The 25,236-nt window shown below is 36.8% G+C and overlaps 1 protein-coding gene across 3 annotated transcripts in view; it reads left to right on the top strand.

The window, feature by feature from the left end:
• XRCC4 (X-ray repair cross complementing 4) overlaps positions 1-25,236 on the top strand; it is a 179,776-nt gene that overhangs the window by 73,374 nt on the left and 81,166 nt on the right. For 2 of the 3 annotated variants that reach the window (XM_049794535.1, XM_049794536.1), the window contains exons 5-7: positions 4,741-4,907; positions 10,793-10,954; positions 11,536-11,639. In XM_049794535.1, the coding sequence (XP_049650492.1) occupies positions 4,741-4,907; positions 10,793-10,954; positions 11,536-11,639 (433 nt within the window). The remainder of the gene's footprint in view (positions 1-4,740; positions 4,908-10,792; positions 10,955-11,535; positions 11,640-25,236) is intronic. The other variant, XM_049794537.1, reaches the window with a different exon arrangement.

The raw sequence follows: 25,236 nt of genomic DNA, 5'->3' as shown, positions 1-25,236 counted from the left end.
ATGAGGTTTTTTTCTTATGTGAAGCATCTTCCTGTAAACATCAGTAACAAGAAGAAAATTACCTGAGAAGTTTTTCTGTTTACTTCCAAAATGTTATCTGTCTTATGCTTGAGATTACTTCTTTCTCCATCAGTAGGAGACAAAACAATAGGCAGGATAAGAGGTGATGGGAAAATGACAGTTTGTCATAAGCTTCTAATTCTTGTTTTTATTTCTAAACTTAAAATACTGGTCTAATGGATAAATTCTGAGTGTGAGTTCTGATTAAGGGAACAAACTTTCTAAATGGTTCTGTATTCATCTTCATGTGTCTTTAAAAAAGCAAGTAAAAAAAAAAAATCCCAACAAACAGTAAAACAGATATTGGAGAGGAGCAGTATATCAGTCACAGTTTATTGTCCAGAGACCTCTAGCAGATCTGCTCATTCTCTGTATAAATGAAGTGTTTAGTGCTTCACTGTTTTACATAGTGTTTTCTTGAATGATCTGAGAGAGGAAGTAGAAAGCACATTAATTACATCTGCAGATGATACGAAGCTAGCAAGCTACAACAGCTGGAAGAATGGAAAGAAATATAAATTGATCTAGAGAGCAGCAATGTGCAGAAATTTACAAAATGAGGCTCACCTTGGAAACATGATCCAAATCAAAGACATTTTCTATGTAAAATTAGCTTAGTGAAGTGTTAATGTTGAGCTTTCACTCATGCAGTAAGCAAGATCTATTTATCTTGATATGTCACTCAGTTAAATGTTTCTTATGGTATCCTGATCTTTAACCACTTCTACTGAATCTTCCTGGAACTGTTTCCAGTTTCACTACAGTGGTTTTGGTGATGAAGGACAAGTAACTGGGACTATTTCTTGGTTTATTTGCAAGCAAAAACTAAGCAATATGTGAAAAAACTAATGGCTCCTTTTTTATGATCCCCCCCCCCCATTCAATTTTAATAGAATTCTGTCTTAATCAGTGCTGCAAATTACGTGTCTGTCCCAAATTCAGAATACTTGGATCTAAAATTGCGCTATTTTGTGCAGCTGCTCTTTTACCAGTTTGCTTTCCAATTTGGGATGCCAGCAGGACTCCAGAGCAAAACTGTCCTGAGATTTCATTTTCTTTACGTTATTTTATGAATGGCTCATGCTTTGCCTTGATGCTTTGGAAATGAAATGGATCTGGCTGCCTTTATGGCTTATCAGTTTCTCAGCCCTGGGCTCTTTACAGGGGCGAATGCCAATCAGTTGTAATTTGCTCGGATAACAATGTTACTATTGTTAGTGCTAACATGTCTGTTTGTTAAATAGGTGGTGTAATAGCTTGTTGTAAGAAATAATTTCATGTTGAAGAAACAGCCTAAGAAGGCTTTTTGGTACACTTTGTGTAATACTGTGTGTGCAGGAGGCAAAACAGAACCGCATATCCAATATCACATTACTTTTGGCTTAATTAGGCTCTATCTAAATGTCCCATGTTTTTCTGCACTGAGCTGCTGAAGATAGCTGCAATGTATCCCAGATAATGTGCTCCTATCACTATCCTAAATTAAGATTAGATGACGGGGGTGGGTTGGAAAGTTGCAGAAGCCTTATGATTTTTTTTTTTTTTTTCCTGTGGATACATGAGCACCTGCCTAATAAATTTAAGCCTCCTGGTGATGGGCTTGCTTTGCTTACCTTTAGCGGGCCTCCTAGAAGTGGTCCACAGATTACAGTGTATAAGACACAGAAAACAGTACAGTGAAGTTTAATGTTAAGGCAGTACATAACAGTCAATTGCTTTATACAAAGACTGAATTAAAGTCTACCTGTTACTGTGTCGGACTTTGAAATGAACAGCTAAAAAGATGACCAACCAAATTCATTGTGTCCCTGTACCAGTGTGGCAAATCTGTCCAGCACCTCCTCTCTGGCTCACACGTTAGCAGTGGCTCATCAGGCTGGCACGCGTGTCTTGCTCTGCTCTTTGCAGCGTGTCCTCTCCCTGTCTCCATCTTGAGAATTCATCAAAAAAGGTAGCATGCACAAAAGCCAGGTTTGATTTCTTTCACTGTATCAGCTTTTTTTTTTTTTTTAATAAAAAGAAGTACTTTGGTTTTTCTTACATATCTTCAGAAATCCTTTCATGGCAGAGCTCTGTGAAGATGAGGATGTATTTTGCAGTTTCAAAACTCCACGTTACGCTAGCAGTATCGGTTTATGTAATATATTTAAGAAAGAGGCTGAACTGGTGTTTGTTTATAATTACAATTGCTTTTGAAATATCTGTTGTGTGTTTGGCATGATTTTGATTTGTGAGTGGAACCAGGCTTTCAGCTGAAATCTATTGTTATTCACTTTAACCTGTTTTAGGGTTATTCATATTTCATTCTTTTGTGCTGAGTAAACTGTAATTTAGGCAATGCTTATTTGTCCTGATTAAACATATTTGCCTGTACCTTATCTCAGTTGATTATATTAAAAGCGTAAGACAAAAGGATCTCCTTTTCTTGCTATTTCCTCCACAGTGTAAGTAGAAGATTGTGTTGCTATTTATCTGTGCTACTGTGCTTCGCTATCTCTTCAGTTAGTATTCAAGTGTGGCATGAATTCTTTATCCATATAGTATGGTGGTGGCTTGCAAGTGATGAAAAACAGTTTCCTTTACGCAAATGTCCATCTTTGTTAATGCTGTCAAACAGCCAAGTGTGATATCCAGGGAATACACGTCACTCTGTGGGTTACTGATAATGTAATCTAATTTCCAAAAATAGATTAAATGCATCTTTTCATCTTTAGCCATCAGATGTATGTAAGCTAAAGGAAAACAACATGCCGGAGACAGTACATGAGAATTTGGAAGAAAGATCAGTGGCTAATTTGAAAGTAAATGTTTGCATTTGCCACATTTTCTGATAAATTAACCTTGGTGAGGAAGCTAGTGATGGTATTGTGTTGTAGAGACTTCCACAGATAAAATATTTAAGTTAAAGGACTGTTATTTGTTTCAAACAATGCCTTTAAAATCTTTATAAGCAATTTTTACAAGGCCTTTCTCAGCAAAACCTTGTGTATAGCAGTGATAAACTTCACTTTTTAAAAAGTGTTAACAAATGCTACACTTTTTTTTCATTAATGTCTTTTATTTAGTGATTTTCCATGACCTCCCAAGTAAAATGAACTAAGTTGAGGAGAAAAATGAATGAAATGGCATTTCTGATTTTAATAGGTGAGGTACCAGGACGCAGACTGAACCCTTCCCTACCATGTACCACCTTTTTTTTTTTTTTTTAAATTTTTTTTTTTTAAAGATGTTATTGCCATGTATTCAAGTTGAAAGATGAGTAATAGTTCTATTCATAGGGAAATGGCACAACAGTTGTGTCAATTCTTTCAGTAATTACAAGACGTGAGAGAGGATCCCTTTTCCCTCCACGTACCCCTTACCAACTTGACATTTCTGCAGGCATTTCCAATCAAAGCCACGTCATTTTGGTGCCTCTTTCTGAAAGATCTGCTTCTGCTGTAGTTTAAGCTGGCCAAAGTCTGGATTGTGTCATCCAACCCACTCTGCTTTTCTTAGAATCTGCTCCCTCAACTATTTTTTTTGTCAAGCCAGGCAAATGGTGGTGCTTCTAGATATAGAGAGCATCAGAAAAGTCCCCTATGGCTTCTGTAAGCTCTATCAGCTGCAGAAGTGTACCTTATGGTAGTTCAGTTCAGATTATCCATCATTTACCCACACCAGAGCACCAAAATCAGGTCCTTCATTTCTGGTTTGCTTCTCTTAAGGCAATGTCTGCGACCCTTTTCAAGGAGCCTTAATACCTTTCTTCAATTGCCTCAAACTGTCATGTTGAATATTTTTGTATCTTCATTCGGCTTTGCGCATTTATAGTTTAGCTGATACTGTTTTGTATGTATGGCTGAGCTATTTCTCCTTTAACATAATAGAAACAACAGTTTTCTGTTGTTTCTGCCAGACCAGGCAGAACAAAACTGTTCAGAGATCTTGTATAACCTGTGTGACATCCCCATTTCTGAAGAAATAGAACTATTTGTTACAGAGCCTATCCTTTAATCTCATTGAATTATTGAGGATACCCATTTAATTGAAGGACTCCTTTTATAATTTTGAACTTGCTGTCTGAGCCCTAAAAGGGAAAACTTGCTGACTAGTTTTCATCCATCAGGTGCGTGCAAGCATTATTGAGAGGCATTTGTAGTGCTACTTTAAATCAAAAGTCATTAATGTTCATTTGTTTTATCAGTAATGTTTATGTGGTTGTATTGCTGCTGTGGGTGCCAGAATTGGGCAGATGGCAAGAACACGATAATACTGTTAGTTTTTCAGTTTCTGTCTTTCTGCATTACATCAAAAATGCCTTTTATATAAAACCTGTGGTTGCACCTTTATACTGCTGACCTCCTCTGAGCTGTACAAAAGCAGGCTGTTCCTATATCATGTTACACTAGCTGCGTGGCATCTCTTTTTCTGCCCGTTAGAAAGTATGTCAGTGCTTATGTCCTGTGCCTATTGAATGACAGGTGACCATTAAGACATGTTAGCTGCATAAATAATTGGCATGGAGATTATTTCACATATTCCACAATTATTCTTGTGACAAATTTATTATATCACTTTGAACTGGAGGACTGTAAGGTATTTCTTATATTTATTAAGTATGTATTCAAATTTATTGGAGTGAGGTTTTGTGATCTTTCTAGTGCAGATGAAGTAACTCATTCTTTCCTTGTGTCCTAGTTTAGACTTGGATCTCTGAAGCTACAGAAGGTTTTGAGTCCGGCAGAGGTGGTTAAGGAGCTGATTGGTTACTGTCTGGACTGCCTGGGAAGACTGCATGCGAAAAACGAGCATCTGCAAAAAGAAAACGAAAGGCTTTTCAGCAGCTGGAGTGACATGGAGAAGCTGTAAGTTTAAAAGTGCATTTGCAGGTGATACTTGAGAAACTCACAAACACTTATACTGTCGGTGCAGGCTTTACTGATGAGCATTTTTGAAGTCATATACAGAAAGGAGCACACATATTTTCCTTCTCTTGACAAGTGTTTTGAGCCCAGTTATCTACAGCCCATGTAGTTGTGAATCTCCTTCCTATGTCAAAGATACAACTGGTATTACAAACTTTGCAATAAAAGCTGGTTTTAGCTTTATTAAGTAAAAAAATTAAAAAAACCAAAACCTTTTTTCTGTAGAATCCTCTCCACTTTCTTCAGGAAGCCTTTTCCTTTCCACTATTTCCTATAATTCTTAGGACTAGCAGTTTAAATTATCTACATTTTTGAGTGGGAAATAAATGGCCATCGCTTAATCTGTTTGCCTTGTCAAAGCAGTGAGAATTGGAAAACGAGTGTGTTGTTATATGAAAAAGTAACGTTATTTTACAAGAGATTTTTATAATTGCCATTGCATTTATGATCTGAATTGTCTGCCACTGCACTCTGTAGTGAAGTAAACTATGCTTATTTCAATTGGCATAAAACACTTAGCACATACAAGTCAGAGATTTATCTTGATTTTTCTATAGCTTTATCTGAAAAAAAACACATTTAGGAAGATTGATGAAAGAATGTAGCTAATTGGCATTAATTTACCCTGAAAAAGAGAGCGAACTTTTGGGAGGAGTTAGTTTTGTTTCCTTCTCATTAAAATGAGTAACAGTTTCTCCTGACAATCTCCCTGACAAGCATATGGCCTTCCTAAGTAGTGTTTTACTGCTTAACAGTTTATTGAACAATAGTGTATTGTGTAACCAGTATGCTGTACTGCATTACACGCTAATGTGTAATAGGCGTTAGTGCTTGTATCAATTTCCATGGTGGTGTGGCACTTTTAAAGAGTAACCCCAAAGAAAAGAAAAAAAAAAATATCACAGTAGCCTCACAGCCTTTGCTCTCAGAAGCAGTGTATTCAAGCTTCGAAAGCTGGTGGTTTTCTTTAGTATGTTTATATTTTGAACAGCTGAAACATGATTTTTCAAAATAAATATTGAAAGTTGTATGGTCACCAAACTTTGGCCATGTCTGCTAAATGGAGAATAAAAATTATTTGCATCCAAACAGTATTGGGTTTTTTTTTGTTTGGGTTTGTTTGGTTTTGGTTTTTTTAATTCTTTTTGCCACAGCCTAGTCTACCCTGCTGTGTCTCTCTTTGCTCTTTTGGCTCCAAATGCTGGACCTAGTGGTGTGAGTTTCTTGGACCTGAACAAAAGCTTTGCCTGTCTTTGTTCAGTAGACAGGATTTCAGACTTCGCATTCTGTATCACTTGCGGTGTTGAGTGGTAAAGCATCAAATAAAGCACGTGATGTTGAGAATTGTGCTCCCTCTTTGCCTGGAGCTAAGGCACATCAGCTCCAGAGTTTCAGCCCCCGCAGTTCCCTTTGCTTAAAATCTCTCTCTTCAGGACCTCATTAGAATTAAAACATAGCATGCAGACTTCCAAGAGCTGCATTTGTTCATTGTAAGCATGGGGCACTGGATGGAAGAATTCAGTCATCCTCTTTCCATTTCCCTACTCTAATTTTCTTGACCATCATGAAGGTTTTGTGAGCTCTGCTCAGCAGCTTTGCCCTGTAGCTGTCTGGGGTCTCTTGAGGTCTAAACTTGTTCTGCTTTCCATTCGGTCTGCAAAATGGCAAGGAAGTTTCATTCAGGAGGCTAAATTTGCCTAGTGAGCAATCTGTAGGCTGAATACCAGCCCCGATCTGCTGCTGGCTATTGCCTCACCGTACGTGAGATAATCCGCCCAGCTGTAAACAGCTTGCTGCTGGCAGCCCTGTGCCAGGTACAGAAGTGACTCCTGCCGCTTCCCTCTGAAATTCAGGTTCACATAAAGGCGAAAGGCAGGAGCAGGCCAAAAACCCCTTTGAAGAGAAGTCCCCTGCGTGGTCAATTTAATTGTTAAATTGCTTATGCACTCTAGTCTAAGCGGTGCAGCATCTGAGGTGTTGGGAGTGTTTCTGGTTGAAGATGTAACTCCCTATCATCTTGCTTATTGTGATGACCTAAGTGTAGGATTTTACCTGGCTGAAAAATTCCCTGCTTTCAGGAAATGACCCATATGTAGGTGACATCAATATGGGAGTTATTGACTAGCTAGACCGTTCAGCACTTGATCTAAAAACATGAAATAAAAATTACTTAAGACACTATCTGGCAAGATCTAAATAGAGAGGCTAAGGAAATTTTCAAAATTATTATTCTGAAAATGCTGTGTGTGCCTGGGGTTGAGTGTGGGTGTGTGTGTGCGTGCGTGCATGCGCACCTCAGGGATGGTTGAGTTAAAATACCAGAGCAGAATAGCTATTGTTTTTTTTTCATATAGGTAATTAAAATGGTAAAGTAATAATAATCTGTAGCAAAACAATTCCTTGGCCAATAAAACACGAGTTAAAGTTCTGATTTGGGTAGGGTGTGTATTTTGTATCAAACATCTAAAATTAGTGTAGACAAGCCAAAAAAATAGCTGCTAATTTGTGTTGCGGTCAACTATAGTGACAGTGTATTTAAACCACAAATAGCTTATAAAAATGCAGGCTAGGTAGTTTGGTGCTTGAAACTGACTCTTCAGCATTAGCTCATCAAGATTCAATACCATTGCCAATGTTGGGGGAAGGGTGAATCTGAAATGTAATAGAGCGGTGCTGTAAGACCAGCAATTATTTTAAAGTACTGAGGACAAGGATGAATAGTAGAGATGTTGAATTTTTTCTTTCTACTATTGGATTGTGGAAAATGTATAAATGCCATTACATAGTTCACATTAACCTCTGTGAAGCTTGTGTGATTGCTCTACATTTAGGCAGCACTTAAGAACCGGACAGTTACCTTATTTTCTCAATTACTGATTGTAACCATTCCTAATACTAGCTGCTTTCAGTGGGCTGTGCAAGCTTTTTGATGGCAGTCAACTTGGGCGTCTGGCACATTAAAAGCATTGCACTTACATAACAGAGACATCTAAGAATGTAGAAATCAGAAAACAACGTGCAAATAAGACTTACATCACTCTAACCATTAAATTCCATTTATTTTCATTGTACTTGAAAGTCGTCTTTGAGGTGAGCAGCTTCTTTATTTGGCCTGGGGAGATGGTATTTTAGTGAGACAACTCACATACAGGCACAAGCATGTAATGAATTGCAATTAAAGTTTGTATTTGTAACCAACGAGGTATTGCAATGAAACCCAGCCAGATTTGCTTAGTGGTCATGTAATTCAGGTAATGCATGCCTGAGTGAATCCTAAAGGCTATGCAGAGCTACAGCCAGAGCCACCCCAAACAGATACGTTCTGCGTTATTAATGTATCCCTGTTCCCACGCAGCACAGGACGGTTGCTTTTTACCATGCTGTTTTTAAGTATCATCATATGCCATATAACAGTGCATTTTCAAAGGCTCATAACTTGCAAATATAGCATTAATGTAATACTATTTTACACTGATTGAATGTTAGGCCAAATTAATGTCGTATGTATGTCTGGAGAATGTATTTATATATGGATCACTTTAAACAACAGGAAAAAATAAAGGTGTTCATGTAAATGAAGACAATCGTGTAAGATTAACTGATTGCATACTACTAATTGATTTTGCCTACAGGCTAGAGTTACTATTCTAATCTATGCATATAGTCAGTATGTATGTTTCGAGATGCTAGTATTTCACTCTAGAAGCTGAAGAAATTGGCTAGTCTTGCAATAAGTTCTTATACTGTGCTTCTTAATGTCCAGGCAGCATCAGCTTTACTTCATTTAGAGTTACAGTTACATGGATTTTCATCAGTGCATGCCTTTGCAGGATTCAAGGGCCTCACTGACGTTATCTTATATGACACCTTTTTGGCCAAGTCAGCAAAATGTCTCGATGTAACTATTAAAACCAACCTCAGCTGCTCTGACAAAAACCAGTCCATTGGCAAACTAAACGCACAGTAGTACGTGCTTTCTTTAGTTCATATCTATTTGTGTGGGGGAGAAGGGACTTTGCTGTAGAATTTGATACAGACAGCATTACTGTATTTCACACAAAATCCTTGTTTTCCATTTTTATGTATACAGATGTAATTAGTTTCAAGTCTGTTCAGGCACTTCTGGACCCTGTATTAGGGTTTACGATTCTTTGTGAATTGTCTATTTGTTCCCCACTAAACAGTTAACTTCTCTTTTGTAGTTGGAAAGTCTCCTGGTAGTTGATTAGTACATATGATCTTTCATTTAGGAATTATTGAACTGATCTATATGGTAATGATGTTCTGCTATTTGCATTTAAATTAGATGAATTATTTATCAACTATCAAGCATATCCCTAAAGCATTGCACAGTAGACTTAATACTTTATGAGATTATTTTCTATTGTCTTCCTTCTTACATCATCTATGGTTTTCATCTATGAACAAAATAATTAGTATTTATAGAGGAAGTCTGTTGAAATTTCTTACCTTATAAATTAATATTTTTAAAAATTTCTTATGTGTTTGGGTTTAATAACAGGAAGCCACCTAAACTTTTTTACCAACCTTGTACAGGTTGGTGAAAAGAATGTTGTTTATAAGTTATGACTATTTGCTGTAATACTATAGTCAGCATGATCAATAAGGTTATCAAGATGTTTATTTCCTTGTTATGAACACAGCTATTAAAATGTTTGTGGTTCAACGCAAGGACTAAAAAATTACGACGTACAAGAAGTAAATACAGGATTGCATTTGCTCTAAGTCATTTCATTTATTGTGCTCATGTTTGCTTATATTCTAGTTTTGCTTTGCTTATGAGACAGTATACATCCATATTCTTAATTTTATATTTCCATTGTGCTTCATTTTATTGACATTAACCTACCTACAGATGGACATTAAATCTTTAAAAACCTGAATAATATTTTACTCTGAGGATATTAAGAGCTTTTAAAACATTTTTATGTATATTTTAAGTGTTTAGTCCTCTACCAAGTAATTGTGCTTGGTTCAGGGGAAAAAAAAAAAAAATCTGCCTAGTGGTGGCTGCAGGTGCTCTTAGATCACATCTCTGTATCTGTGTAATTCGAAATGGAGTCCACAGCACTAGAGTTACTAGCCTGTAAGGGATTACAGTTGCCATCAGGTTTTGCTGCAGTGTTCTGTTGAGCTTTGCCAGGAACTGGTTTCTGTACCTTGCCAGCTCACTGGAACAAGACATGCAAGGCTGTTGATGGAAAATGGTCAGACAAAGGTCTGTATCACCCACGTCTGCCCAGGGAGTCCTGGCAAGGAAAGAGTTCTGGAGCTGTCCCAGTTGCCCAAAGTATTTGGTGGTCATCTCAGCCCATGCTGGAGGGGAGCTGCCTGTTTCTTGTTTCTTTTTTTTTTGTTCCTGTTCAAATACACTTCAAGTCAGAGTGTGTGGCCCAGATCTTGGAACTGTCAAGCTTAATCATATCTATTTGTAATTTCATTATGTGTATTCTGCTAAGGTATGCCCACTATGGTGAATTGAGCATTGAAACTAAAGAACACTTACCTATTTGAATTGTAGTTGTCTCAGTTGCACGTGTGCAAGAACCTATAAAAAAAAAAAAAAGGCATGAAGAGAAAATTCTCCGCTTGGCAACTTTCCCCTTCTGCTAGCAAAGTTCATTGCACTTGTCTGTGGAAAAAAGCTTCTTCTGGCCTATTTCAGACATAAGATGCTGGACTGGTCATGCGTGGTTTGGTGTGGAGATTCCTGTAATAGGAAGGTTGGCCTCACTACAGAATTTTCTTCCAGGAAACACAGAATTTTAAAAAGAAATAGTGTAACAGTTAATTTTACATTGTAGGCTGGAAAAATGTGTGGAAGCTAAAGAGGAACTAGAGGCAGATCTTTATAACCGGTTTATTTTGGTGCTGAATGAGAAGAAGGCAAAGATAAGAAACTTACAGAAGTTGTTGAACAAAGCTAAAGAAGCTAAAGAATCTGCAGTAGGTGCCAAATGTACAAGGTATTTCTTAGTTTTTCTGACAGTTCTTCCTGGCTAAGTGCTTCGTTATCCAGAACAATACTGTTAGTCATGAAAGCAGAGGATTCTTTGTGGCTTCACTGCAAAGAGCAGCATATTGCTTTGGATGCTGTAGCCAAGAGCTAAATATATGATGAATCTGTCCTTTTTTTTTTTCTGTTGGGCGGCAGTTGATTTTCCAATGAGAGTATGTCCCTGCCATTTCCATAGTTGGTACTTTCATATGCATTGTCCCTGAATTATTTGATTCTGTTTGTCCTTTGGTAAACAAAAATACCTAAATTGAAATGTTTTTATGTTCTTTTTATTTCAAAAATATCCAGAGAAGATTAATTATTCTAATGCTACAATTTGTTTGCTATTTTTATCCTGCTTTTTTATATCTTAACTTACCGTTTTTTTTTTGTCTGTCCTTGTATATGAATGTGCTAAGCTGTTCAGCATGGGGACTCTGTGTTGATGTGTATCAGCTTGCATTTCCTAATAATTATAAATTCTTTGCAGAAATAATAGATGGCAAAAATGTGACTTTTTTTTTTTTTTTTTTTTTCCTCCCCCCCTAGGGTTAGCATAGCCACCACTCAGATGGCTACAGGGAGAGAAAATGACTATGATGGCAACACTGATGAGGAAAGTGAAAATTTAACACAGGCCTCATTACCATCAGGTAAGACAGAATGTATTGTCTTTGGGGAATATCAGAGACAGGCCAATCGCTTTATGTGAATAAACCTTAATGAAGACAAAATACTACCTGACAAATTGCTCTGTGACAAGCCAACCTGCAAGCCTTAAAAATATCTCTCTTGAAGCACAGTACAATACTGGCATTTTTAAATTAGAGAGAGGAAGTTTAAAAGCATGTTGCACAAGTGAATGTACTGTCATTTCTTCCAAAATGACAAATTACATACTTTTGCAGAACTAATGACAGTCCAACAGTATCTGAAGCATCAACAATTCCATTTTAAATTCTAGGACTCATGATGTGTATGCAATGATTGCTAAAATGTAAAATGTAGTTCCTGACAGTTTCAGTAGCCTTTAAAAAGGGGAAAGAGAGGAGGTTTAACAGCTATAAAAAGACCCATGTGCATAAATAGAATAAAAATGTATTTATAGAAGAATTAATTTTAATTTGTCAGTGAATTTCTGGCCTCATGAAGGTGCTCATGAAATTTAATTTGACTAATTTTTTCAGGACTAGAGACTTGTAAAGTGTGTGGGATACAGCAATTGCCCATACTACAATACAAGATACTTAACTGTGAATCATATAAATTTTGGCATATTTTGGCAAGCTAGTAGGAACATGCAGGACAAATGCTATCAAACTTTTAAAACTGCATTTACACTTGCATATAGCTATTGTAAACTTCCTATCAGGTCTGCAAAGTTTGCTATGGGTTCTCTCCCTGGAGCTTTCTATTTCCACCATAGGTAAAGGTACTCAAGAGAATAACTCATTACAACTGTTTACTGTGCATACTGGGAAGTGTTCAAGGCCTTGATACCAGTGAATTTCAGCTTTGTAACTCATATGAACCTGTTTGTTGAGGACTTTATAATATAATATAAAGTAGGCTGAGCTTCAGACAGATTTAGAAATTTGCCATTGCAGAAAGAAATTATTTTGTATTGTACTATGCTCTTCAGTTCAGAAATCTTTGCTTTCAAGTGCTATTTGGTCGGTTCAGACAATATGAGGCGAAATACTTCACATTTAGTGAAAAGGCAAGGGGATTGGAAGGTGTTGATTCTTTTTGCTAGATTCAGTAGGACTTAATTAGCTCAGTGAGAGTTTTCAGACAGATGTATATATTTAAAAATAAAAAACAACCCCCCACTGCCCTACTCAGGCAATCATGATGGACTGGACTGATCAGTGTTATAGGAGAAAAATAGCAACTGTATTTTTATTTGAGTTGTAAACAAAACTGTGCCTTCTGTTGCCTTTGAGGGATACAATACTCAGGATTTTGATCATGACTAGAGAGTTCTTTCAACTGCAAAATTTGCAAATAATACGAAGACTATAAACTTAATCCTTTGGGTAACACACTTAAGTTTTTCAAGGTAATGGTATTCTTGAGCCTGTATCGCTTAGATCAGTTGATACTCTTCCTGTGTACACAGTATTCTCTTTCCATAGGCAATAGAAAAGCACAGATAGGAACTGAATATCTTGGCATGGTCTAGGATTTTCACATTCAAAAAGAGTTCTAAGGTACACTGTGTCTCTGTGAAGAAGACAGTGATTCAGGGGTCAGTGACGTGAGAGGGTAGTGAAGCTCATAGCTACATGAAGCATCAAGAACTGTAAGGCATAAAAGTTAATACAGAGAATGTTTGGGTTTTTTCTGTTTATCTGTAGTTTTCCGATCTCTTAGTCCAACATTACATTTCTTTTCCTTTTGGATTTGGAATGTCATTGTGTGGGTTGCAGGAGTCAGTAAGAATTAAAGGATTTTTGAGAATGTTTTAGTAGATATTGGTGAAAGCCACAATCAAGAGAGAAGATCATAATTTAAAAACTGCTTTGAAGGAAATAATTGAAGGCAAATGTGTATATGGACACATATACACACATTAAGCATGCATTTGTATGTGTGCATGTCCAGAACTTAAAAAAGCAAGAAGCTGATGCTGGTTGTCATAAAGAAAAAGTGGGAAATGGCTGAAGAAAGCCACATGATAAAAGACAGAGAATCTCAGGCCAGGAGGTGGAAGGCCAATGACCAGTCTTCAAAGTCAGTTGAGAACATATACACAGTTGTTACTGTGCAATGATAAGAAAAACCAGTAGTAGCTGAAAAAGCAGCCATGTTCAGTAAGTGCTTTTGGTTTGCGTTTAGGGAGGAAAACTAGGTGTAGCTGCGTCATGATGTACTTCTGTTCTAGCAGCTAAGGGGGGACATGAAACAGGAGCTGTGAAATGTAGACATTTTAAAATTAGCCAGTCAGAATATGTTGAACTGCAGAACTTAAAAAGCTGCCTAGAAATTTTTCTTTGCTGCCAGTAATTGTGGGGAGGTTTCTTCTAGAATTTTTGGGGCACTGAGGGCATTCCAGGGGATTTGGAAAAAAGCTGCTAATATTTACCAAAAGAAAAAGTAAATTAAATGGAACATTCAAGTATGAGTGTATCAGCCTGGTTTTGATCTGATGCATATATTGGAACAGGACTCAATGAAGAAAAATATTAAGAAAAGGAATAGGAATGGTTAATTCCAGTCTTTGTAAAGGTACGGAAACCAGAGGTTGAAAACTAGGTACTCATGTCTTCTGTGATGAGATTACCAGCTGGCTGATGAAAGTAAAATTAGTAAAGTAATAGACTGACTTCTGTAGGATATCATGCTGCACCACATTTTAATCAAGAAATTGGAACATGGAAATTATCATAACACATGGTAAATAGATTCTCAAATGAGGTAATATGTCTGTCTCAAAATATAAACGGAAAGTTATCAGTCCTTGTATCTGAGGAGTGTGAAATTGAAGATGTGTTTAATGTATATAAACCAATTTGTGTTTTGTGATACACCAACTGGAAACAAAACATATGCATTCTAACACAGTGTAATGTGATGATTTCCAGTCCTTTGACAGCTGTGCTTCACTTGAGAATACCAAGTGTCTCAAGCTTTGCTTTGCCTAGCTCCTTCTGCCACAGAAAGCTGGGTGCCCCCAGGTGGACCCGTCATCTTCCTCAGGTGGACCCATCCAGCAAAGCCAAGAGCTACTTGGACAATTTTCGCACTCTGCTCCACGTTGCACCCATTCTGGCACGGTGGCACTGTCCTGCCTGGCTTTGTGGGAAACAGGCTTGGTCTTAGCCCAAGTTAGGTCAGTTGGTCTCTCTCTGACCTCTTATCAGTTTATAACTTCCCAATGCTATCTGACTCACCTGATAGAGAACCACTGGTCTAGAGTAAGGGTACACTGGAAAATAAAGAACATGTAGAAAATTCTCTGAAGCAGCAATGACTTTATTTAAGAAAACAAAAAAAACCCCAGACATTGAGTGTGAAAAATAAATAAGAAGATTTGCAGTGTTAGGGTAAAAGGGACCAATACATGATTTGGCCCCTCGATGCAGTGCTGCGTCACGTTTGGACATCAAGAATTGAAGGAGAATGTTAGCAGGTTGGGGATGATAAAATTGTGATAACAATGGAGGGACCAGCAAATGATTTAAATCTTAAACAATTGTTGTTTTATGGTCTAAAAGAAACTACATTGCAAAGTGAAGTGATGGTAGATGGTCCTTCTGTCCAGCACATACAGGTGTTTAATGAACTTGAATAACTGGAACTTAACTTTAGACAAAGACAGAAGTGGGATGTTATACCTGACAGGATTATTAACTGTTAGAACAGTTTGGAGCAGGTTATGATGGGTTCTGTCCATCAGTGCCAGTGTTGAAATCATGATGGCATGCTTTTAATAAAAAGACAAGATCTTGTTCATATAAGCATGAACTTAAAAGTAATATACAACCTGTTATGTTGGGCATTGCAAATGGCTTTTACTATAACAGCTTTTTCCTCTGTAACAGCAGATGAATCACAGAATAGAACCATTTCTTGTGCCTTTACAAAAATGAATTTACTTGTGCATGAATACTCAGTAAGTCTATCCAGTAGGTTTTCAACCTCTGCACAGCAGGTGATTACATTTATTAGTTCAGCTTCAGATAAATTTTGTGTAGAGGTCTTTTCTCTACAAAAGCAGTTAAACTGTAACCTAAAAGTTTACCTAAAAATTTATGGGTTTGGCACTTACAGTACTATTTGTAGGCATGATTTATGGTTTACTTTTTGACAGCAGTTTCTACTTCATAGCTTAAAGCCAAAATCAACTGAAACATGGTAGTTTTTGTCTCTAATCTACATACTGATGTAGTTAATGCTTTGTATTGTAAAAGAACAAATTAAAATTGACTTAGGTATTTCAGTGTAAAGCACTCTGGAAAACAACTGATGTATATGAGAAGTACAACTTTTAGACATAGTACAACTTCTATAAATAATACTGTATTTCTTTCTATACCACAGCTTTGCCCATCATGCCATGAGCATGGGGGAAATTTATTTGACATATTGGTTAGGATTGTGAATGTGAGACTGAAAAAGGCACACAATTCCTGCTTTCACTGCAGTTTAATAAATTCTTAAGCAGCAGCTATATGTGATGTGCCAGGTCCTTGTAAACACCGGTGAGCTCTTGTTTGAGAGTTTCTGCTCTGGAAGGACAGGAGGGGAATCTTCCTGCTGTTAAGCAGTTCTTCATGAAAGGGGAAGTGTGAATGTTTCTTGGAAGCAGGGGGAGGTTGCTTTTGGTTTGGTTTGTTATCTGTTTTACTGCAGGATTGGTAAGATTCTAGCTGAGCCACCAAAACCAGATATAGTTGTTGCTTTCACTACTGGTACTTTGACAAAGTTACAGCAACTTTGCAGGTGCCTCACAGTTGAGACTGCTGATGTGCCCTCTCTTTGTTTCACTCCTCCCTCAGGCCTTGCATCTAGTCTTGCACTTCAACTCTTTAAGCAAATATCTGATATTTTGTTTAGCTTGACTGGTCTAGCATTTTTAGGGCCATCACTTTTGATTGGGACCACTAGGTCCTGTGATAGTAGAAAGAATGATACACACACACAGATGAGAAGCACCTAAAGCAGGCTTGGAAAGATTACAGTGAGATGTTGATTGGAATAAGACTGTAGTTCTTTTCATGTTCTGTTGTCAACAGGACCTGTTTTTTTTAAAAAAAAAAGGGAAGAGAAAAAAAAAAGGCTGGAAATTGCCAGTCTGTATTTCTCTTAGCCCACAAGAATGACTTGATGACTCAGCATGATGCCTCCACACTGATGCAAGAAATTTCTGTCATTTTAGAATGCAGGAACCCTTATTCTGATTAAGGACAATCCAGAATGCAAGCCAATTGTTGCTGATTCATCTTTCTTCTGCTCAGTGCTAAATTTTACTTTTGTTATTTACTCTAGCTATTGAGCCCTTTCTCCTAGGGGACCTAAAATGACAGTAAGATTATCAAACTTAAGAAAACATCATTTGATGTCATGATTAGCAATCATGCCTTTGTTATACAAATAAAACCCTTTTATTAACTGAAAAGTACTTTAGCGGTCCATATGTCAGGAAGCTTTTAAAGCAAGGAGTAAGGATTGGGTGAACATTCATCCTTTCTGCTTTCTTCCCTGGAGCTTGAAAGGTAGATGAAAGGTAATAGTTTCCTTCTTCAGTTGGAAGATTACCAGAGAAGAGAAGGTTATTCTTCTTCCCAGGTATATGACAAAACTGCAGGGAAAGATGTTATATACTGAAATCTATACTAGATATGATGGATAATATAGCAGGTAGGAGATAAGCAATGGAAGAAATTATTTTACAATTTAATATTGTTATTTTCAATTATAATGCTGTTATATGTGGCTACCTGTAGACAAAACAAGGCTACTGGGCACCAATTTATAGTCAGCTTGCTTTATCTCTATTTTGTTTTCTCTTGCCCATGAATTTGTTAGTCATATTTCACATTGAAATCAGTGGAAGTTACTGCTCCTTGGGGTAAGGAAGGATCTCATGATCTGGCCTGTTGGATTAAATGAAATTTTATGTTCTGTGTTTCTTGCTATATGTGTGGAAATATTCTATATTAAGTGAATCCTCAGCCTTTCAACGCTCATACTTTTCTACATGTTTGATGATGAGGATAGATTCAAAATTGGTTCTAATAAAACTCGCTATAATGCCCAAATAAGAGCAAGCACCTTGCCATTTTCCAGTGTTTTACTATGCAAATGTTCTCATCCCCTTCATTCAAGTTCCTGCCTTGGGGATTACATGTTGTGCCTTCAGGAGGCTATGGCCCTTTAAATTTAATTAGTTCTCTTGTGTAGTCGAAACCACTGATGGCTTGATACTGCTGGTTAATAAGCTTTGATCAAACTTAATATTAAAAAAATGCCTACTATAACAGCACCGGACTGTGCTGTGCAGTTAAAGTTCCATCTGTGAAGGCTTCTCTTTTAAAACCTGTTTTAAGGAGTTTTAGAACTGGCCATTTGAATTGACTTCAGGCTTAAATTATTATTTTATTTTTTTGTCAAGCTATAATTGGAAATGGTTCATCCCAAGGAATAATCTCTTAAAGCCATAGATACCTTTTTTTCTGAAATTTGATATTGATCCTTTTTTGATGCTTTCCCTCTGTGTTATATTTGGTGCCATGGTCAAAATGCATTTACAGTACAAATATCAATGTTTCATGTCCCTTTAAAAATCCTGTTACGAATATTGCACTGAGAGGGGATTAATAAGGTATTACTTAAAAATATTACTATGAAAATTACTAAAGCTGCTTATACTTCTGCATACACCTTCTTATTATATGTGCTCTAGTATATAAAGTAATGTAGCTGAATGTGGTTGCCTCTAAATGAGTCATTATTTATTCAGTGACTTGATGTAATAATGGTGATATAATCATAACGGATTTATGCTTTAGTAAGACTGTTGCAGACTACTAAACTTGGTGACTGATCAAAAAAGTAGAGTACCTAATGACCACACTACAGGTTAGGTGCAACAGCATTGACTAATATAAAATTTAAAAATGTTTGTTGTTGTATTATCCACATATTACTAAATGTTACATATAAAGGAACATTATTTCCTTGGTGACCTCTAAATTTTTTTGAAGTCTAATTAAAGGTCTCCTTAAATTATCAAATTAACTGTCTTTATCAGATTTAAGTTAAATTGTAAGACTCTGATTTTAGAACCATTTCCAGTCCAGGGTGGAAATTCCAAGCTTAATGCAGTTCTATGAATACTGTTGGGTTTTTTCCTCCTCTTAAAAACAAGGCTAGTTTAAACAGTTCAGCCCTGTACATTTAGAACAGAGGTGGAATTATGTCACGTTTTTTATTTGGGTTTAATATATCCATGCAAAGTGGAACAAATAACATAAAGTTCTAGTCATTAAAAAAAATAAAATCAAAATCAAATCCATTAATGAAGCAGTATCTCTACAAATTTTATCTTCTTCCATGAGCAAACAAACAGGTTTTCCCCCTAAGGAAACAAACTATCTATATGTTTGTACCTGGCTTGCTGGAGTTCTAATGTTCCCTCTACTTCTCTTCAAAATGTGTTGTACTTTGCTATGGTTTGAGAGCCTAAAAGTATTAAGCAGCATTAGGCAGAGATAACAAATCCTCATTGTATTTATGTGGAGTACCAACATGTTCCTATGGGACACATAAAGGAAATGTAGAGCCTCCTTCTGTTCTTGCTCATATTTCACACCAATGTGACGTGTCCCCAACAGGCTGTAATTAGAGCAGAGCTGGACATAAATTCTGTGAGTCAAGGCACTTCTGCACTGAGCATGCACATTCTGATACTGGATTTCCTTTGCAGAATCCTGTAACTCAGCCGTCTATAAGACAGCACTAGTTTGGTGGGACCCTTTCTTTGTTCTCTCTTCTTCATGAACTACAGAAGACATATTTCAGCACCCGTTGGTTGAGGATGTAATTCATCAGTTGTGAAACTATAACATTAGTGGTGCTGGAGTGGTGCCATGAACAGCCCTGCTCTGTTTCATCTTCCTTCAATAAATAGTTAGACAACAACTCCTTATCAGGTAAATAGGAAACTTCTGCCAGTCATCAGTAATCTGCCTGGGGTAATCCCCATTCTAACACTTGTTTGTTCTTCTACTTTTAAGTTACAGACTCTGTGTGTATTTGTTTAGTATCCAGCGTAATGGTCCTTTTGGGATCTGCTGTAATTATAAGAACTAGCAATAATTATTATTCTTATACCAAAATATGCTTCAATACAAGTATTACGGACCACAGAAATTACCGAATGCAATGTACAATGACAACAGTGCTTTATTTTCATCTATGCAAACCTGCCGATGAAACTGCTCTACCACAGTTTCATTATGAACTTCATGCCACATGCCTGCTCTAAACAATTCTTTGAGTTGCAGGTCATAAGTTCGTTTTCCAGAAGGTACAATCAGAGGTTTACTTTTCCTGGAGGTTGTTTTGGAAAGGTAAAACAAAGCCAGACTCTCCCCTCCCCTTTCCCTCCCCAATCCCTCCCCCTTTCCCTTCTCTTTCATCCCTTTTTCCCTCCCCTTCCCCCCACCTTCCGCTGCCCCTTTCCCCTTTTTTTTGATAAAGGATATTTTACTTTATCATGAGTGTTACGGTTTAATTGCTTTTAGTGTAAATAGTAATCAGGTTTAATTCAATGCGAATTTTTTATTTTGTGTTCAGTTCACACCATTTATTATGATAGTTTTCTTGTGCATGTTTACAAAACTAGGTATTTGCTTTTGGTGTCTGGATGGTTTTATATAGACATGTAATACAGAGACGAAGAAAAGGCATCAAAAATATTTAAGTGTACTTCATGGTATACTGAAAACAAATAAAACAATTCACATGCAAATAACACAATGCATTTGTATTCCCTTCCCTCTTAGAAATATGGATGTACTTTAGAAGAGTTGATCTTGGGTTTAGCAGTATCAGCTCTTGGAGAAGTACCCTTTCATCAAAGAGAAGTATTGGTTCTCGAGAAAAATAGTTCCTGCAGGGGTACTGATAGCACATTTCTGTAATCCTGAACAGTAGGATAAAAGTCCTTATCTTCAGCTGTTGAATAGGCTGCGTATCAGTGGCAACCAACAAAGCCCCAGATACTGCAGATTCTTGAAGACCAGAGAGTCTTGTGTTAGTTCAGTGAGCAGTGCATTCATTTTGCTGGCATGACTTGAAACCTGTGGCTGTTAAACATTTTATAACAGCTCTTCTCACTTTAAGGTGAATATTTTGTAGGTCGTCTTCTTAAACTTCATGTTTCATGTGTGTTTTGTCATGGCTGGTAGTGACTCAAGTAATCAAAAGTTTCAACTGCTGTTTACCCACACTGATTTTTATTTTGTTTTTTTTTCTACAGTAACAAGCTTCCACTTCTGAATTTTGAATGTTGCTTTCTCTCTAACAAAATGCTGGAAGGGCATTTACTCTGGCCACCTGTGTAACATTCACTGGAATACTTACCTTAATTACTTCCCAACTGTATTACAATGTCTCATTCGAGCAAACAGCCTATCTTGATTTAAAAGCTGGGTTGCTGAAGACAGCACTATAACCTATGGTTGTTTCCTTGATTTATTACTTTTCTATGTTAAAGCATGCATCCTTGTTTTTAACTTGAAATTTTCTCAACTTAACTTGACACTATGAGTCTGGTAGGTCTTTGCTAGATTTAAGAGTTGGTTTCCCTGGTTGGGTTTGCTTCCTGTAGCCCTTTTTTGTTTCTTCAAACTGAGTGAATAGTTGATTGGAAACATAGTTTACGTCTAAAGAAATGTCAACATCTTCATACTACGTAAGAACAGAAAAGGATTTTATTTTCTTTTAATCCTTTAAAAAGCCTTTACGCAGAAGGTAATCCCTTTGCTCCATGACATAGAAGTCATGAATGTAATATTCCCCTAAACTTTTTGTGTTTTTTTTCTTTTTTTTTTCCCCCTCCTTCTCTCCTCTTCTATCCTTTTTATTTTACTAGATATTTTTGTTATTTATGTCCATCTCAAGTAATAGGTGCTCTCATAAAAACACTTTCCTATTTGCCCTTTAGCTTTTACTCTTAAAATAGCACAGAGATCAATCTAAAAGATATTGAGGGTGAGGTGATAAAATTGTATTAGAAAAAGGTTACTTTAATTAATAGAAACCCTAAATAATACCTCTGATATACAAATTCCCCAGAAATCATTTGGCATGATGCCAGAATTCTTGGAAGGCAACTTTTTGTTGAGCACTTTACTGGAAAGCTGAGAAGTTCCTTTTCATCTTTAGGATGAAGGGGTCTCCTGCAGGACCCTTTTCCTCAATCTGTGTAACACTACACACATCGCATATGCAATTTCCCTGTAGCATATTTGTAAAAACTAGCATTCGTAAAACTTAGAAGGGAAAAAATGGCTTTAAAATACTTCAGAGACAGTAGGCAAATGACATCTGTAATTATTACTCCAGTTCTTATAAGTGCATTTTGCTGTAATCAGCTTGTTTTTAAAGATTAACCCAAGCTTGTTGATTTATGCTTCTTTACGTACAACAGGCCAAATGATCTCATAAAGAAGCTATCAGTTACAAAGCCTATGTTCAAGGAGATCAAACGTTAGGTTACACACTCTGAAAGACAGCTTACTCACATGTGACCTGATGGAGGAGAGACATTTTCAAAACTGGAGCTGTCAGCAGCATCTTATTAGTTTTTTGACTTACTGTATAAATTAAAGGGAACAAAAGATATAATGCCAAATCAAAAGTATTGTAAACTCTGTCTTCTGCTGTTTTTAATTGGGTAGAGATTAGAACCCAACATATCTGAAACAGACAATGTATTCTTTATGCTTACAAATGTCTCATTTTATTTACATAAAAATACATACGTTTGATTTATTTTACTCTGGTATGATGCACATAACCTGACAAATGCTAACCCCCTGTAAAGAGCAAAATGGTTGTTCGTGAGGTTCAGAGCTTTACATATATATATGGAGGAAGACAGGTGCAAAACCCACTCTCTAGTATTTTGCAGGATATGTTCTAAGGATCATTTTTACTGTAGTTAGATTAAATCTCTGTCTGAAAGCTGTATGTTCAGATAAAATGATGATATGAGTCTGTGCATCCTGAATACGACTCCCCTGTCTTAGAAGCTAAAGATTTAACTTTTCTTTAAAAAAGGTAGATTTAAATAAAAACATGATCAGAGACGGATTCATCTTTCTGTACTTTTCATGCCGAGTTCAGAAGTCTTTACCTAGTGACAGCTTTTCTGATATTCCTGTGAGACAGCAGTTAGTAGGTGTGGTCTTGATCACCTGGGACTAATCATCATACTAAAGTCACTGGGCCTTCTTTTGTATTGTTCACAAATTTAAACCTAGAAATTCACCTTTCCCAAGATGGTGTCCTTGTAGTTAAGCTGCTAACCTTTTCTTCCCTTGTAGCTTATAAAAATGTCATTAATAGTTCATTTATAACTCATTACCAATTCTGTCAGCATGTAAAAAGACACACTATCACTGTCTTCATACAAACAAAATTTGGATGCTCAGTGATCTGTTTGGTACCCATTGTTCTAGAAAGTTGTGCACACATTTGGATATCTAAATATAAATTAAAATGGGTGCCCATTTTAACAGGTGCCAGTCTTTTTTTAGGGAATGTGGGTTAAAATGTAGGATTTAGCTCTTTGTGGAGATATCAGTTATGTCCAAAATTAGCATAATTAAAATGAAAAAAGGTACATTAGCATATGTTTATATGTACCAGCATTTTGGAATATATTAAGAATATAATAAAAATTTAAAATTGCCAGTTATTCCTTAATAGTATTTCTTAGCCTCTCTTAACCAAATAACTGGCTCAATTGTTTGAAAAACACAACCAAAACAAATCAGTCTGCAGTATTGATGTCCATGGCAGAAAATCAGTTTACTATGCTCATTTCAATTGCCTCCCACTTTACTGCCAGGGCATACCTTTGTTTAGTTTGAGAGAAGAGTTTATTTTTTATTTATTAAAAATATTAAACTTTCTTAGCACAAAAGTGAGCAAGTACCTCATTGGCAACATTGCTGATAGCTAATAATCTCATGTTTCAAGAATGACCAAAGTGACTTCCATGATTTCATTAATTAATCAGTCAATAGCTTGGAAAGTTATTGCATGCAACCAATTCAAACAAGACCAAAAATCTCAAATCTCTTATGCTCAAACTTCTGCAGAGCAGGCTGTTTGGTTCAGTGTTGCCCAGCTTCAGAAAACACTATGGCCCGAGTGGGTAGAAGATTAAATGCGAGTTGGGAAGGAGGAGTGGAGTGGAGAAATGTAGAATGCAGGAAAATGAGAGACTAAACTTAAAATAAAGCTGCATTAACACCAGCATTCTGTGTTGGTGTAACTTCTCTTCCTCAGATCTGATGTCTGTAGATCACTAGAGAAAACTGCTGATACTGCACAAATCCCTGTTGAATATGCTTTTCACAGTAAAATACTGGTTTGTATTCACCACCACCACATTTTTGCAAATCAGAGGAGCATTTTGTGTAATTTTTATACCTGCCACCACATTCGTTTTCCTCATTCTGCTCTCACCATGTACCTTTTGCCTACAGCCTTGTCACTAGTTAACCCATTTATGGCAGTACATTAATTTTTGTCTCTGTAAGGAACCTATTTGTTTCAAATGGAGAAATAAACTCAACTTGTAGGAGAGTACGTCCTAGCAGTGCTTCGGCTGCTAAGCTCAGCTGTATTCCAGCAGCTGAGACTTTGGAGTTTCCAGGTCTGTTTACCTGGCTAAACTATTGTTTTTGCTTATACCGTGCTGTCCCTAGCTTTCCATCTGCTGATCCTGCAAACTGCAACTGTCTCCAGTGCAGTAGGGCAAAAGCAGTGCTTGTTTGGAATCAGTCATACTGTGAGCTGTTGTCTCAGTCAGGAAAAAATAGCTCTTTAATCTATAGCCATGAATTGAATTCTCACAAGGATACTCATTACTTAGGTTCCTGGGAGAGAAGGGTCAGGTCACGAGTATCTGATTGCCAGCAATTTCCTTAAGACCTTTCCTGGGAAACATATGAGGCAGGCAATCAGAAGGCTTTGGAATAGGAGTTGAGAAACACTATGTGAAATAAAGCGGTTAACCTGTTTGTAACCTCCAGGAGTTCTTGCATAAGGGTGATGTTGGCATTCTGGGTGCTCTCAGTTGCTTAAGGTTATATTCATTTTGTTCTACCATTTCCATGTGTTGTGATTGCAGCTTATTTGCTGAAGACATCAAAGTAATTTAAAAGAAAATATGCAAAAACTTAAATGCAAAATAAAGCTGTTGTCTATTCCCTACTTAACAGTTTACTTCATTACACCTCACCAAATATTAACTCCTTTAGTTACACATAAAACTTGGTCTGTTTTAGGAACAGTATCATTAACTATATGGTTCACTAGTAGCTCATCACTCCTGCTGAAAGCATCAAAACATTTTATATTCAATCTTTAAATTCAAACAAGACTTTCAGAATTTTGATGAATATGAAAGCTTTACTGCTCTGTCTTTTTTTCTTTAAGAGGCGAAGAGAGGAAGCACATTATAAAAACACTTAGTCACTTCCCTGAAGTTGCCCTGTGGCC

Source organism: Accipiter gentilis, chromosome Z (genome assembly GCF_929443795.1).
Source record: "Accipiter gentilis chromosome Z, bAccGen1.1, whole genome shotgun sequence".
Classification (NCBI taxonomy): domain Eukaryota; kingdom Metazoa; phylum Chordata; class Aves; order Accipitriformes; family Accipitridae; genus Astur; species Astur gentilis.
The sequence above is the reverse complement of the archived record's forward strand: the minus strand, read 5'-3'. Positions and strand labels throughout refer to the sequence as shown.